Here is a 14,712-nt window from a genome sequence, read left to right on the forward strand (position 1 = left end):
CACCAGGGCGATCAGGATGGGCCCGATGAAAGGCACGAACCATTCTTTCGGCATGAATATCGGATGCAGGGACCCAAGAATTATCCTCCTGGCCATAACCCTTCCATTTAACCAAATACTGGAGTCTCCGTCTAGCCAGGCGAGAATCCAGTATCTTCTCAACCTCATATTCCACATTACCTTCAACCAATACCGGGTCAGGAGGTGCCAACACAGGAACTACTGGCTCAACAAACCTCTTTAACAGAGACTTATGAAACACGTTATGGATCTTAAATGTAACAGGAAGAGCCAATCGAAAAGAGACTGGATTAAGAATCTCCAAAATCTTGTAAGGTCCAATAAATCTAGGTTTAAACTTTGGAGAAGCCACCTTCATAGTCAAATCAGTCAATGGTTTGGCAATACCAGAAAAATTAGCTATAAATTTACGATAAAAATTAGCAAAACCCAAAAACTTCTGGAGGGCCTTCAAAGAAGTGGACTGAACCCAATCATAAATGGCCTGTACCTTGACCGGGTCCATTTCAATAGTTGACGGAGACAAAAAAAATCCCAAAAATGAAATCCTCTGTACACCAAAAAGGCATTTCGATCCCTTGACATACAGGGAATTCTCCCTCAAAATCCGGAACACAGTCCGAACATGTTCCACATGAGAGTCCCAATCCTTGGAAAAGATCAAAATATCATCCAGATAGATGATCAAAAATTTATCCACCAAGTCTCGGAAAATATCATTCATGAAGCACTGGAAGACAGAAGGGGCATTAGTGAGCCCAAAAGGCATCACCAGGTACTCAAAATGTCCCTCCGGAGTATTAAACGCCGTCTTCCATTCATCCCCATGCTTAATGCGAATAAGATTATACGCCCCCCTGAGGTCAAGCTTTGTAAACCAGCAAGCACCTTTAACTCTGGAGAATAGATCAGAAATCAGGGGTAACGGATACTGATATTTAACAGTAATTTTGTTGAGGGAACGATAGTCAATACAAGGCCTTAATGACCCATCTTTCTTAGCCACGAAAAAACCCCCAGCACCTAAGGGTGAAGAGGATGGTCTAATATGACCCTTCTCCAACGACTCCTTAATATAGGATCGCATAGCCTCGTGCTTGGGTACAGATAAATTGAAAAGTCGACCCATGGGAAATTTACACCCAGGGCTCAGCTCAATTGCACAGTCATAACTCCTATGAGGAGGCAAAGACGCAGACTCATTCTCACTAAATACATCATAAAAATCAGCCAAATAGTCAGGAACATCATGCGACTGGGGAGAGGTGGAGAAAACAGGAGCATCACTAAGCGCACTCCGACAACCCCAACTCACCACAGACACAGATTTCCAATCCAAAACTGGATTATGGATTTGCAACCAGGGAAACCCCAGAACAATAGTATCATGCAAATTATGCAACACCAAAAATATGTAATTCTATTGAAGGTCTGGGGCGACCCGCATTACCACCTGGGTCCAAAACTGAGGTTTATTCTTCGCCAAAGGAGTAGCATCAATACCCCTCAAAGGGATAGGCGTCCGCAGAGGTGTCATAGGAAATCCACAACGTTTAGCAAAATCCAAGTCCATCAGGTTCAGAGCTGCTCCCGAATCCACAAAAGCCTTAGCGGAAAATGTGGACAGGGAGCAGATCAGAGTAATTTCCAGAAGAAACTTAGGTTGAACACCACCCACAGCAAATGTGTGTGCAAAACGTTTCTCTCGTTTAGGGCAGACAGAAATGATATGCGAGGCATCTCTACAGAAGAAACACAGCTTATTACACCTTCTGAACTCCTGACGCTGCGCCCCAGACAAAACTCTATCACATTGCATAGGTTCAGACATTTGTTCAACAGGTGGCAACACCTCTCGTGCGGTTTTGCGTTCACGCAAACGCCGATCAACCTGAATGGCTAATGACATAGAATCGTCAAGACCAGAGGGGACAGGAAATCCCACCATAGTATCTTTTACGGTTTCTGACAAACACTTTCGGAATTTTTGACAGTACAACTCTGCAGAATCCTGACCCTGGCTCAATGCCAACAGGGCCTTTTCAGCCTGATCATTAGCATTAGGTTCATCATACAACAACCCCAAGGCTTGAAAAAATGCGTTCACATTAGTAAGAATAGGATCATCAGGTTTCAAAGAAAACGCCCAATCCTGGGGATCGCCGCGCAGCAAAGAGATGACAATTTTAACCTGCTGCGCGGAGCTCCCCGACGAGTTAGGCTTCAAGGCAAAAAATAATTTACAATTATTCTTAAAATTCAAATATTTAGACCGATCCCCAAAAAACACATCCGGAGTAGGGATCTTTGGTTCAGCAGCATGTGAATGAGCAAGATAGGCGGAAATTCCCCGCACTTCAGCAGTGAGCTGCTCCACACGATCAGACAATTGCTTCATCTCCATTGAGAAAGAAAAATAAATTCCCCCTGCGGCCTCAGAGACATAGAGGAAAAAATATACACAAAAAAAAAATATTCTGACAAACCCTTTTTTTTTTTTTTTTTAACAATTCTTTCCTGCTATTGAGTACCCTAGGATCTGTGGTATGGCTGGTGATTCTGTTATGAATGAGTCACCGTAGGAGGAAAAAACAAAAATACAAGCTAAGTCCAGAAAACCGGAGAGGTTGGTAGCTATCGGATTGCAGACCCCTGATCCCATCCACAACAACTAACAGCAGCCGTGGGGGGTTCCTACGATGCCCCAGACCCCTCGATCACAGCCGGAGAACTAAATAGGCCTAAAGAAAGAAAGGGGAAATCTAAACTGCCCCAGAGCAGACCCCAAAGCAATAGGCAGCCCCCAACATATAATGAAGGTGAAGCAAGATGAAAACACCAACACAGAGAGAAAGACAGGCCGAGCAAACGATGGGGCCCAAGCCAACTAAAAAGGACAGAATAGAAAAGCTGCTGTCTGCAATCCGCCAAAACCCTCTCAAAAACAAGAGCCAACAGACTGATAGGGAAAAAAGCCCTGAAGACGCTAGGCTTCAAAAATACTATATCAGTACTCAGGTATTATCTGAAGACAGAGCAAAAAGGAATTCAGCTCACCCACAAGAGAAAGGCAGAAATCCAGAAAAACAAGGCAAAACAAAACCAAAACACAAATGCATAAAGTAGAGCAGAAAACTTAGCTTTTGAGGAGCAGGAATCAGACTGGTCTCCAAGAATCCCTCAGAGTAATCACCCGCAAGACAGAAGGGCGTCGGCTGCCTTATATCCAGTCAGCAATCCCAGTCACCCAGTCATCATCATTCTGCTCAGGTGCTTTGTAATCAGCCTCACTACCTTCCTTCACCAGAAGAGGGAGTTCATCAGACCTCAATGGTGAAGGGGAAAATGAACTCACAACACCCAACCGTCTGATAGGAAAAACAGGCCCTGAAGTCACTAGGACTTCAAAATGACTATATCAGCACTCAGGTAAATTCTGAAGACAGAGCAAAGAGACAAACTGATCAGAGACAAAAATGGAACTCAGCACACCCCCGACCGGGGATGGCTGAACTCCAAAAAGCAAGGTAAACAAAACAAAACTAATAAGTTCAATAGCAGAGCAAAAACTTATCTTTGGGAAGCAGGAATCAGACTGGTCTCCAAGAATCCAGCAGAGAAATCACCAGCGACTCAGAAGGGCGTCGGCTGCCTTATATCCAGTCAGCAGTTCCTGTTACCCAGTCATCATCTACCAGATCAGGTGTTTGGTAATCAGCCTCACTACCTTCCTTCACCAGAAGAGGGAGTTCATCAGACATCGACGGTGAAGGGGAAAATGAACTCACAACAGGCAACCCTGGCACAACAGTGTCACCAAAAAACTTCAACAATCATCCAGGGTCGTGGAGCGGCGTTGGAAGAAAACACGCCTACCAAACGACTTCACTGCTTTCAAACAAGCTACACTTGCCTTCAAATTAGCCCTCACCTCTGATAAACAGTCCTATTTCACAAATCTTGTATCTTCATTATCCTACAACCCAAAACAACTGTTCAGCACATTCAACTCTCTCCTCCGCCCACCACTACCACCTCCAACTCCCCTCATCTCTGCCGAGGACTTTGCCACCTACTTCAAAAACAAGATCGACCAAACAAGGCAAATCTTTACTGTTCCACCACCCCAACCACTCCATATACCAGACATCTGCCCTTCCCTAATAACCTCCCTCTCCAACATCACTGAATGAGAGCTTACTCATCTCCTTTCCAAATCAAACCTCACCACCTGTGCACTTGACCCCATCCCTTCCCACCTGCTCCTCAACCTCACTAACATGCTCATGCCATCCCTAACCCATTTCTTCAACCTATTGTTATCTTCTGGTACCTTCCTCCTCTGCCTTCAAACATGCCACCATCACACCCATCCTCAAAAAAACAAACTTTGACCCAACTGCAATCCCCAGCTATCATCCCATATCACTGCTCCTGTTTGCTTCCAAAATCTTTGAGCAGCATGTCCATGTGCATCTTTTCTCCCACCTCTCATCTAACTCTCTCCTTGACAACCTCCAATCTGGCTTCCGCCCCCACCACTCCACCGAAACTGCCCTGACCAAAAGTACTAATGACTTACTCACAGCCAAAGCTAACAGACAGTTCTCCATCCTCCTCCTTTTCGACCTGTCATCTGCCTTCGACACAGTTGACCACTGCCTACTGCTACAGATTCCTTCTTCCCTTGGCACCAAAGACCTTGCCCTGTCCTGGAACGCCCCTTACCATTCCAACCGCTCATTTAGCGTTTCCTACTCCCACACTACCTCCTCATCCCACCCTCTCTCTGTTGGAGTCCCTCAAGGCTCTGCCCCTACTTATTTCTATCTATACCCTTGGCCTAGGACAACTCATAAAATCCCATGGCTTCCAGTACCACCTGTATGCGGACGACACTCAGATCTTCCTCTCTGGCCCAGATGTCACCTCTCTGCTGTCCAGAATCCCGGAGTGTCTATCAGCCATAGCCTCTTTCACCTCTCGCTTCCTAAAACCTAATGTAGACAAAACCGAACTCTTCATCTTTCCTCCATCTCACGCATCTTCCCTACCCAATCTATCTATTATGGTAAACGGCATCACGCTCTCTCCTGCACCTCAAATCCACTGCCTTGGAGTAACTCTCGACTCTGCCCTGTCCTTCAAACCACGCGTCCAAACTCTTGTCACCTCCAACTCCAAAATATTTCCAGAACCTGTCACTTCCTCAGCCCTCAATCTACTAAAACTCTTGTGCATGCCCTCATCATCTCCCGCCTTGAATACTGCAACACCCTCCTCTGTTGCCTCCCCGCCAATTCTCTTGCACCACTCCAGTCTGTCCTCAACTCTGCTGCCCGACTAATCCACCTGTCTCCTCGCTAATCCCCTGTTTCTCCCCTCTGCAAATCCCTTCACTTGCTCCCAATTCCCCGACAAATCCAGTTAAAACTAACACTGACCTACAAAACCATCCACAACCTGTCCCCTCCCTATATCTCTGAACTAATCTCCCAAAATCTTCCCCTCACCTAATCTTCGATCCTTCCAAGACCTCCTACTCTCCTCCACACTTATTCGTTCCTCACACAACCGCCTCCAAGATTTCTTCCGAATATCCACCATCATCTGGAATTCCACGCCTCAACACGTCCAATTATCCACCACCCACAGATCCTTCAGATGGAACCTGAAAACCCATCTCGTTAGGAAAGCTTACAGCCTGCAATAACCATTCTGCAGCCTCACCACCACCCGAGCTGCTGCACCCCCGACCTTCTGTCTCTTCCCCACTATCCCATAGAATGTAAGCCTGCAAGGACAGGGTCCTCTCCCCTCTATACCAGTCCATCATTGTAAATGTGTTTACTGTTAACGATATCTATAACTTTGTATGTAACCCCCCTTCTCATGTACAGCACCATGGAATTAATGGCGCTATATAAATAAATAATAATAATGTGCATTGTTTTGCCATAGATACACGGGTGTTCTAAGACTGACTATGTGTGAAGGCAGGAGATCTATCCAACATCACACTCACCTGGCTGAGGTCAGGAACATCGAGAAACACGGTGGCCTGTGGACCGATGGTCATCCCCACATTATTGACTGTAACAGAAGAGCCAAACATTCTCACCTTGTCTTGAAGCAAACTGCAATTCAACAGAAGAAGAACGAAGCCAAACATGGAGACATCACAGATGAAGAATCGAAAGGAGGGTACTGGAATATCTAGAAGTAAGGGGGCCCCTAAAACCAAACTGGTCCCACACGGTGATTGTAGCAAGAAAAGACCCCAGCCCTGCACAGACCACACCTTTCTAATATATCTCTAGGTTAGGTTTACTTTACACACAACAATTTTATAAAAATCCAATGATGACATTGGGTACAGTTACATTTTATTGTTTTCCAATAACATTGATTGGCCAATAATTCCCTTTGGAGAAGACTCATGAGGTGGTCCAAATTTTGACTCCATCACACAATTGGAGTTTTTGGCCACAACGCAGACTACAAACTGAAATGGATCCTGGCCAGACAAGGTCTAGATATGACATCGGAGAATGGTATTACCAAGGATGCCAATGTCCAGATCCTTCAACTCCTTCTCAACCCTGGGATAAATTTCTGGTCCACCTGTGAAGTCCAGCTGGATTACTTTGGTTTTCCTTCTAGTTTTTTCCTCTGTAAAAGATTAAAAACTTTTGCACGTTTCAAGGTTTTTTTTTAATTTCAAGAAGAAATATTCCCGCCTTCCCACCTTACAAGAAAATCAGCAGTCCTCCAGAATCAAGATACTTTATTGACCCCCTGCCCAGCCAACCTCAACCTAAATTCATTCTGAATCTAGAAACTTCATGTATCACACTATATAGTACATTATCTAGAGTTTCTGTATTTGGAGTCTTTGTAAACCTTTCATTTAAAGATGATTCCTATCCTGACTAGATCCTTTATTTCTTCTGCAGGCATCTGGAGACATCATATTTTATCTGGAGACCTAATTGATCTTATGATGGGATTAATGAAATCTCTAATGAAATCTCTAGATACCTAAAAGTCCTCGTTTGTGCGTCTATTACATGGAAACCTTGTTCAATTAATTTGTATCTGGAGACCTTCTTCATCTCCTCTCTATATTAATGAAGAAGAGGAGGAGAACTCTAGATATTGACAGCATATATGATTGATTGGTATGTCGTCCTTCTCAATGTCTTAATTTATAGAGATCTTGTTTACAGTATCTAGACAAGTCCTAATTAATGCTGATAATATCTAGGGTTCCTCTTCCACCAGTCTGCGAAGGCTTATATTTATCTTTTCGGGACTTAGATAAGCATGAGGTCTTCAGATAAATTCAAGATGAATGTTTTGGTAGTGACAGGTTTATTGAGATTTCCAAGTACAAAGAGACTGAAAATGGACTACAGAATGAATGCGGAGTCCAGAATTGTCCTTCTACCGGTCTGTGTCATGAAATCTTATTTATGTTATAAGGATACCAGATGTCTCCAGAAACAGACTATGTATCTAAGATTAGTATTTGGAGATACGGACAAGACAGCTAGAGACAGGATGAATAAGAAATCTAGAAACTGGAAGGATAAATTAACTTTTTTCTTCTTTATCTGGAGACTTTTACCCATCTTTATCTGGAGAGCTCATACACTTTATTAGCATGAGGAAACCTCCTCCTTAGCTCAGTTTTAATAGTTATGAGATAAACAATAGATACAGATACAGATAGGACGAAGAAGAAATCTGTAAAATACCAGCATAATGAGTCCGGCTTCAAGCCCTCTTATTATTTCAAGCCCTCGTTATTATTTGGAGATCTTTTTGACCCTATCAACAATGTCTTGAAATAAAGAAAGGATTAAGAATTGTGGATATTGCATATATATACAGTAATCTTTAATTGTGGTTTATTGATAATTTAGTGACAAATATGTATAATTGGTGGAGAAAGGTTGAACTTGATGGACCTAGATGTTTTTCAACCTATGTAATCATCTCCAGAACCCTCCTTGATCCTGTCTATATACTGATTATATACACTCCAAATTAAGACAGGGTGAAAAAAGATATTGGTTGTACAAATAAGGACCCTAAATTCAACCTGACCACGTCTGGTGACCTCTTTAACCTTTTCTAGATATGGACGTGATACACAAGACCTTCAGACTGAGATGTTGAAGAAAGACTCTTGAAACTGTCAGAAAGGTAGGAGTTCTCCCTCATCTCTTCTATAGTTGAGACCTAATTGACTTGACGTAGACACAGACAAGATAAATAGATTCTGGAAGCATGAATGAGCCCTCCTGAAATCTCTCAATATCAAGAGAGGTCACCCTATCTACATCTGGAGCCCTCCTTGACTTGGTCTAAATACAGACAAGACAACATTTCTAGATCTTGTCTGGGTTAAAAAAAAAAGGTACTGGTAGGATGAACAAGACTAAAACTGCCCATATATCAGGATTTCATTCACCTCATCTAACCTTATCCTTCAGTTTCCTGTCCAGAATAATCTCTTACCGATCCCTTTCGCAACGTTTTTCAGCTTCTCTAGAGTCCTGCTGATAAGGACCACATCGAAACCCCTTTTGGCCAACTATGGAGAAGACAGAGGAATGAGGACATAGAAGTGGCAGATATATAGATGGACAGGTGTTCACTCACCTCCTCAGCGTAGGACTTCCCAATTCCATCTGTTGCTCCCGTTACCACTGACAAAATCAGAAAATAATACAGTATAAAAATATGATGTTGGGGGTCAGTGGTTACACAGCTCTAAAAAATTGGCCCTTAATTTGCCCCACCATTAGCAGCAAATTTTCCAAAATGGAAAACCCCAAAGAACGGCCCACAATAATGCCTGTGACTATAGACCATGGTCAACTGAATATCAAGCTTTCTCACAAAGTGGTTTGTGCAAAAGTTTGTGCACCCCTACAAGAATATTTCTAGCTCTTGTGAAGTTTGGGAGCTCAGCATGATAAATCTTAATTTGATGAAGAAACTATTTATGTGCAACCATGGCTAAGAAAACAGAGCTAAAATAGTGCCATGTGCAAAAGTTTGTGCTCCCCTCCCAGTATGTATATTTTTATCTTTTGTAACGTGTGAAAACTTTGTGAACTGTTTTCAGTGTCACAATATGGAGCCTCCACAACAAATCGGCCATCATGGCCATGAGCCTAGAGAGCAGGAGGCCACCCCCAGGTAGCCGTCATCCTCTCATCCAGGTGATATTGAACCTGGTGACAATGACCTCTGAGGACTGTCAAACCGTGAGCCTGACACAGATCTTGCCTCTCTGGATTTGGCTGTAGCAATAAACTTTACTACGTTGGCTAATTATTACTTTACTGTGGACTTTACCCTCCAGAAAAGGTCTCAATCTCGACTGTACAGTGCGGAGATGACGGAGCAGCTGATAACAGTGCAAGAATTATAGGGAAGAGGTAACCGAAAACATTCATGAAGAATCGGGCGGATCCAGAGAGCAATGATGAAACTCCACATAAGTCTATACAGAGCCCATAAAAGTAATGTATTTTTATGGCATAACATCACAACAGATAGGCGACAGATATTACTTCTCTAATCTACATAATGCAATAATTATTCACACCCCTTAGGATTTTAGTTAAAAAAAATTAAATCTAAAACTACAGAAATGTGGCGGCCATTTCTCACACGTTTGATTTACGGTCGGAGTTCTCATATTGTCTGCAAGAGATTTGGATTTCTATGCAATCAGACCCCAAGGGTCCTGCATCCCCACAGAAAAAGGGAAGGGCCCATGCCGTTACTCAACTTGTATCTAGAGCTACTCTGTACTTTCTAAGGTCTGTCCTCCAACCCCTAGAACTTCGAGGTTGTGGTTTTCTTGCAGTCTGTAGCAGGTTTCCATTCAGGATTTCTATGCATTCTGCTGCAGTGAAGCCTCCACACCACAAGGGCCACGTCCCACATGACTACCCAAAACCTGTGACAAAATGGAAACAAAGGGCCCACGCATGTGCTGGATATGTCACACCCTAGAAGTGATGCTTTGGGTTTGTAGGTTCATTGAAGCCTGCATGTGATGCTCGTTCACACTCACCTGTGGCAAGTAACAGGTGTGGGCAGTATGAAAATCACACCTGACTCCAGATAAAAAGGTGAGAAGTTGACTCAGTCTTTGCATTGTGGGTCTGTGTGCCACACTAAGCATGGAGAACAGAAAGAGGAGAAGAGGACTGTGAGAACCAGCCTTGCTGAACAATATAAACAGACTAACATCAACAATCTCAAGGTTACAAGTCCATCTCCAGAGATGTTGCTTTGTCATAGAATTATAGAAAGTTAAGAGTTGGAAGGGACCTCAAAGATCATTGTGCCCAACACCCTGCTCAATGCAGGATTTACGAAAACATCTCAGGCAGATGTCTGTCCACGGGCACAACATAATCAAGACGTTTACAACCCATGGCATTGTAGCTAATCTCCCTGGACATGGACGGCAAAGAAAAATTGATGAAAGGTTGCAACAAAGGATAGTCTGGATGGTGGATAAGAAGCCCCAATCAAGTTTCAAAGAAATTCAAGCTGTCCAACAGGCTCAGAGGGCTTCAGCGGCTGTGCAACATTTGAATGAAATGGTGCGGCAGGAGACCCAAGAGGATCCCACTCTTGACACAGAGACATAAAAAAGCTAGACTGTACTTTAACAAAAATTTTTTGGGGGAAAGCGTCTTGTGAAAAGATGAGACCAAGATACAAGTGCATCTCACAAAATTAGAATAACTTTTTGATGATAATGTATTTCAGTTCTTCAGTACAGAAAGTGAATCTCCTATATTCTATAGAGTCATTACACACAGTGATCTATTTCATGTGTTTATTTCTGTTAGTGTTGATGATTGTGGCTTACAGCCAATGAAAACCCAAAAGTCATTATCTCAGTATATTAGAATACTTTATAACACCAGCTTGTAAAAATAATTATAAAATCTGAAATGTTGTCCTACTGAAATGTATGATCAGTAAATGCACTCAATACTTGGTCGGGGCTCCTTTTGCATCAATTACTGCATCAATACGTCGTGGCATGGAGGCGATCAGCCTGTGGCACTGCTGAGGGGTTATGGAAGCCCAGGTTACTTTGATAGCAGCCTTCAGCTCGTCTGCATTGTTGGGTCTGATGTCTCTCATCTTTCTCTTGACAAAACTCCATACATTCTCTAAGGGGTTAAGGTCAGGCGAGTTTGCTGCCAATCAAGCACAGTGATACTGTTGTTTTTACACAAGGTATTGGTACTTTTGGCAGTGTGGACAGGGGCCAAGTCCTGCTGGAGACTGAAATTTCCATCTCCAAAAAGCTTGTGGGCAGAGGGAAGCATGAAGTGCTCTAAAATTTCCTGGTAGACGGCTGCGCTGACTTTGGTCTTGATAAAACACAGTGGATCTACACCAGCAGATGATATGGCCCCCAAACCATCACTGATTGTGGATACTTCATACTAGGCCTTGGAAATAAAGGTCCCAGAGTCTGGAGGAAGAGTGGAGAGACCTCAATCCAAGCTGCTTGAGGTCTACATTTCAGGAGGCCAACATTTCAAATTTTAAAATCATTTTTTCAAGCTGGTGTTATAAAGTATTCTAATTTACTGAGATAATGACTTTTGGGTTTTCATTGGCTGTAAGCCATAATCATCAACACTAACAGAAATAGATCACTCTATTTGTAATGACTATCTAATACAGGGGTCTCAAACTCGGCAGAGTAAATGGGCCGCACATAAAAAAAAAATTTGAGCTGGGGGCCGCATTCCTTTCAAACTTAATACACCCCGTACATGTGTGGCTCCGCTTCGTACACCTCGTACACACGCAGCTCCCCTCCATACACCTCGTACACACAGGGCTCCGCACACCTTGAACACACAGGGCTCCGTACATCTTGAACACACAGGGCTCCGTACACCTCGTACACACAGGGCTCTGCTCCGTACACCTACACACACGCTCTGCTCCATACACCTCGTACACACAGGGCTCTGCTCCGTACACCTCGTACACACAGGGCTCTGCTCCGTACACCTCGTACACACAGGGCTCTGCTCCGTACACCTCGTACACACAGGGCTCTGCTCCGTACACCTCGTACACACAGGGCTCTGCTCCGTACACCTCGTAAACACAGGGCTCCGCTCTGTACACCTCAAACACACACGGCTCTGCTCCATACACCTCGTACACACACAGCTCCGCTCCGTACACCTCGTACACACACGGCTCTGCTCCATACACCTCGTACACACACAGCTCCGCTCCGTACACATCGTACACACAGGGCTCCGCTCCATACACCTCAAACACACACGGCTCTGCTCCATACACCTCGTACACACACGGCTCCGCTCCGTACACCTCGTACACACACGGCTCCGTTCCGCACACCTCGAACACACAGGGCTCTGCTCCATACACCTCACACACACAGGGCTCCGCTCCATACACCTCGAACACACGGCTCCGCTCCGTACACATCGTATACACAGGGCTCCATTCTGCACACCTCATACACACAGGGCTCCGCTCCGTCCACCTCGTACATGATATAGAAGAGTTAATGGTTTGCTTTTATATCCCTTTAAATGCCTTTAAGACTTCAATTGCCTTTTGCCTTATTATTGCTAGAATTATTCTTATGTAGACTAGTAGTCTCTGTCTTCAAGGAAACTATACTTGTTATCATATTTGTTCTCAACAACGTGTTCTGGGTATATTGTAAACAAGGTACGACCCTGAGGTGATGGTGGGGGCCAAATGAGCTCCAGAGTCACATATTGTTGTAAATGGTATAAAAACATGTCTTATATTTCATTACGTCAGATAAAGTGATTTAGCCTCGACCAGTGTGTGTGTCACTTTGTCTCCAAGCGCTTGTGAACAGAAAGGGCGAAAAACCTCACGATTCGGACTCACTGGTGATCTGGACATCTGACGCTTGGTCAGAACAAAAGCAGCTACGACAGTTTTGGCACCCGACGGGGACCGTGGAAACCAGTCTATTCAGAATCCATATGTGAGAGCTTCCTGGGAGGTTGAAAATGCAGAATCCAGGCTGCAGCAGGTGAGAACATTTATTCTTACATTGATTCTGCATCTGCAACCTTTCTAAGGATGTCTACATATCTCTGGCTAAGACTGTAACAGCACGGTTCAAAAGAACCCACATCACCAGTGAGTGGTGAGTATGTCTGTATGAGAGTTGAATAATAGAGCAATAAGATAATAATTGTCATCTGTATTATCTGTTAAACTGTTCTGGCAATATACTAATATAATAACTGGTTGTGTACTGGTGTACTGTGTCGCACAAAGTCTGGGATAGACTCTGTGCAGTGGTTATTTTGGATTGCCAGTAAATTTGTATAAGGCTGTGGTTTTTGGTTGCTCTGGTTTTCAATGTTTCTTGTGTAAGAAGTGGGCTTTGGTGTTCTCGGAGTGTCAGTGGACACTGCTGTAGTGTCAATCAAATCCAAAGTGCAAGATAGTCAGGCTGTGTGAATCCTTGTATGGATGTCTATGAGAATCTCTGAATAAGATGAGTAATTGAGTATAAAAAAATCCCTGAATGAGCACGTATGAATGAATCATCACACATCATTTTTGTGTCAAGAGATTTGTTACTTTTCTAGTTGTGGTGGAATCCCGGACAGATGCGTTATAGATATTTCAAATCTCCATCTGAGACTGAATGAATTGAGTAATGATATAGCTCGTGTTATATGTGGCATTACATTGCAAAGTTTCCTGAATGCATTTGGCCAGAAAAAGGGCAAGACTCAGTTAATCTCATTATACAGTTATCTGCTCCTACAGTGAAATCCCGTGATTTTGAGTTTTCTTTGTAGAAATTGATTTTGATAAGTCATAGAATCATAGAATCATAGAATCATAGAATCGTAGAGTTGGAAGGGACCTCCTGGGCCATCTGGTCCAACCCCCTGCTCAAAGCAGGATTCGCTAAATCATCCCAGTCAGATGTCTGTCCAGCCTCTGTTTGAAGACTTCCATTGAAGGAGAACTCACCACTTCTCGTGGCAGCCTGTTCCACTCATTGATCACTCTAACTGTCAAAAAGTTTTTTCTAATATCTAATCTGTGTCTCCTCCCATTCAGTTTCATCCCATTGCTTCTAGTCTTTCCTTGTGCAAATGAGAATAAAGTTGATCCTTCTACAATGTGACAGCCCTTTAGATATTTGTAGACAGCAATTAAGTCTCCTCTCAGTCTTCTCTTTTGCAAACTAAACATTCCCAAATCCTGCAACCTTTCCTCATAAGACAGGGTTTGCAGACCGGTCACCATTCTGGTCGCTCTTTTCTGAACTTGCTCCAGTTTGTTGATGTCTTTTTTAAAATGTGGTGCCCAAAACTGGACACAATATTCCAGATGAGGTCTGACCAAAGAGGAGTAGAGGGAAATAATGACTTCACGTGATCTAGACTGTATGCTTCTGTTAATACATCCTAGAATTGCATTTGCCTTTTTTGCTGCTGCATCACACTGTTGACTCATATTCAGTCTGTGATCTATTAGTATACCCAAGTCTTTTTCACATGTGCTGTTGCTTAGACCTATTCCTCCCATTCTGTATATGCTTTTTTCATTTTTATTGCCCAGATGTAGTACTTTGCATTTCTC

At 43.4% G+C, this 14,712-nt stretch overlaps 1 protein-coding gene across 1 annotated transcript in view; it reads right to left on the reverse strand.

Moving 5' to 3' along the window:
• LOC141050224 (very-long-chain 3-oxoacyl-CoA reductase-B-like) overlaps positions 1-14,712 on the reverse strand; it is a 73,599-nt gene that overhangs the window by 45,967 nt on the left and 12,920 nt on the right. Inside the window, exons 2-5 of the mRNA XM_073547078.1 lie at positions 8,692-8,738; positions 8,548-8,623; positions 6,583-6,693; positions 6,047-6,114 (exon numbers count right to left, since the gene is read on the reverse strand). Coding sequence (XP_073403179.1) covers positions 6,047-6,114; positions 6,583-6,693; positions 8,548-8,623; positions 8,692-8,738 — 302 coding nt within the window. The remainder of the gene's footprint in view (positions 1-6,046; positions 6,115-6,582; positions 6,694-8,547; positions 8,624-8,691; positions 8,739-14,712) is intronic.

Source organism: Dendrobates tinctorius, unplaced genomic scaffold (genome assembly GCF_039654945.1).
Source record: "Dendrobates tinctorius isolate UK_male_01 unplaced genomic scaffold, ASM3965494v1 ptg000151l, whole genome shotgun sequence".
Taxonomy (NCBI): domain Eukaryota; kingdom Metazoa; phylum Chordata; class Amphibia; order Anura; family Dendrobatidae; genus Dendrobates; species Dendrobates tinctorius.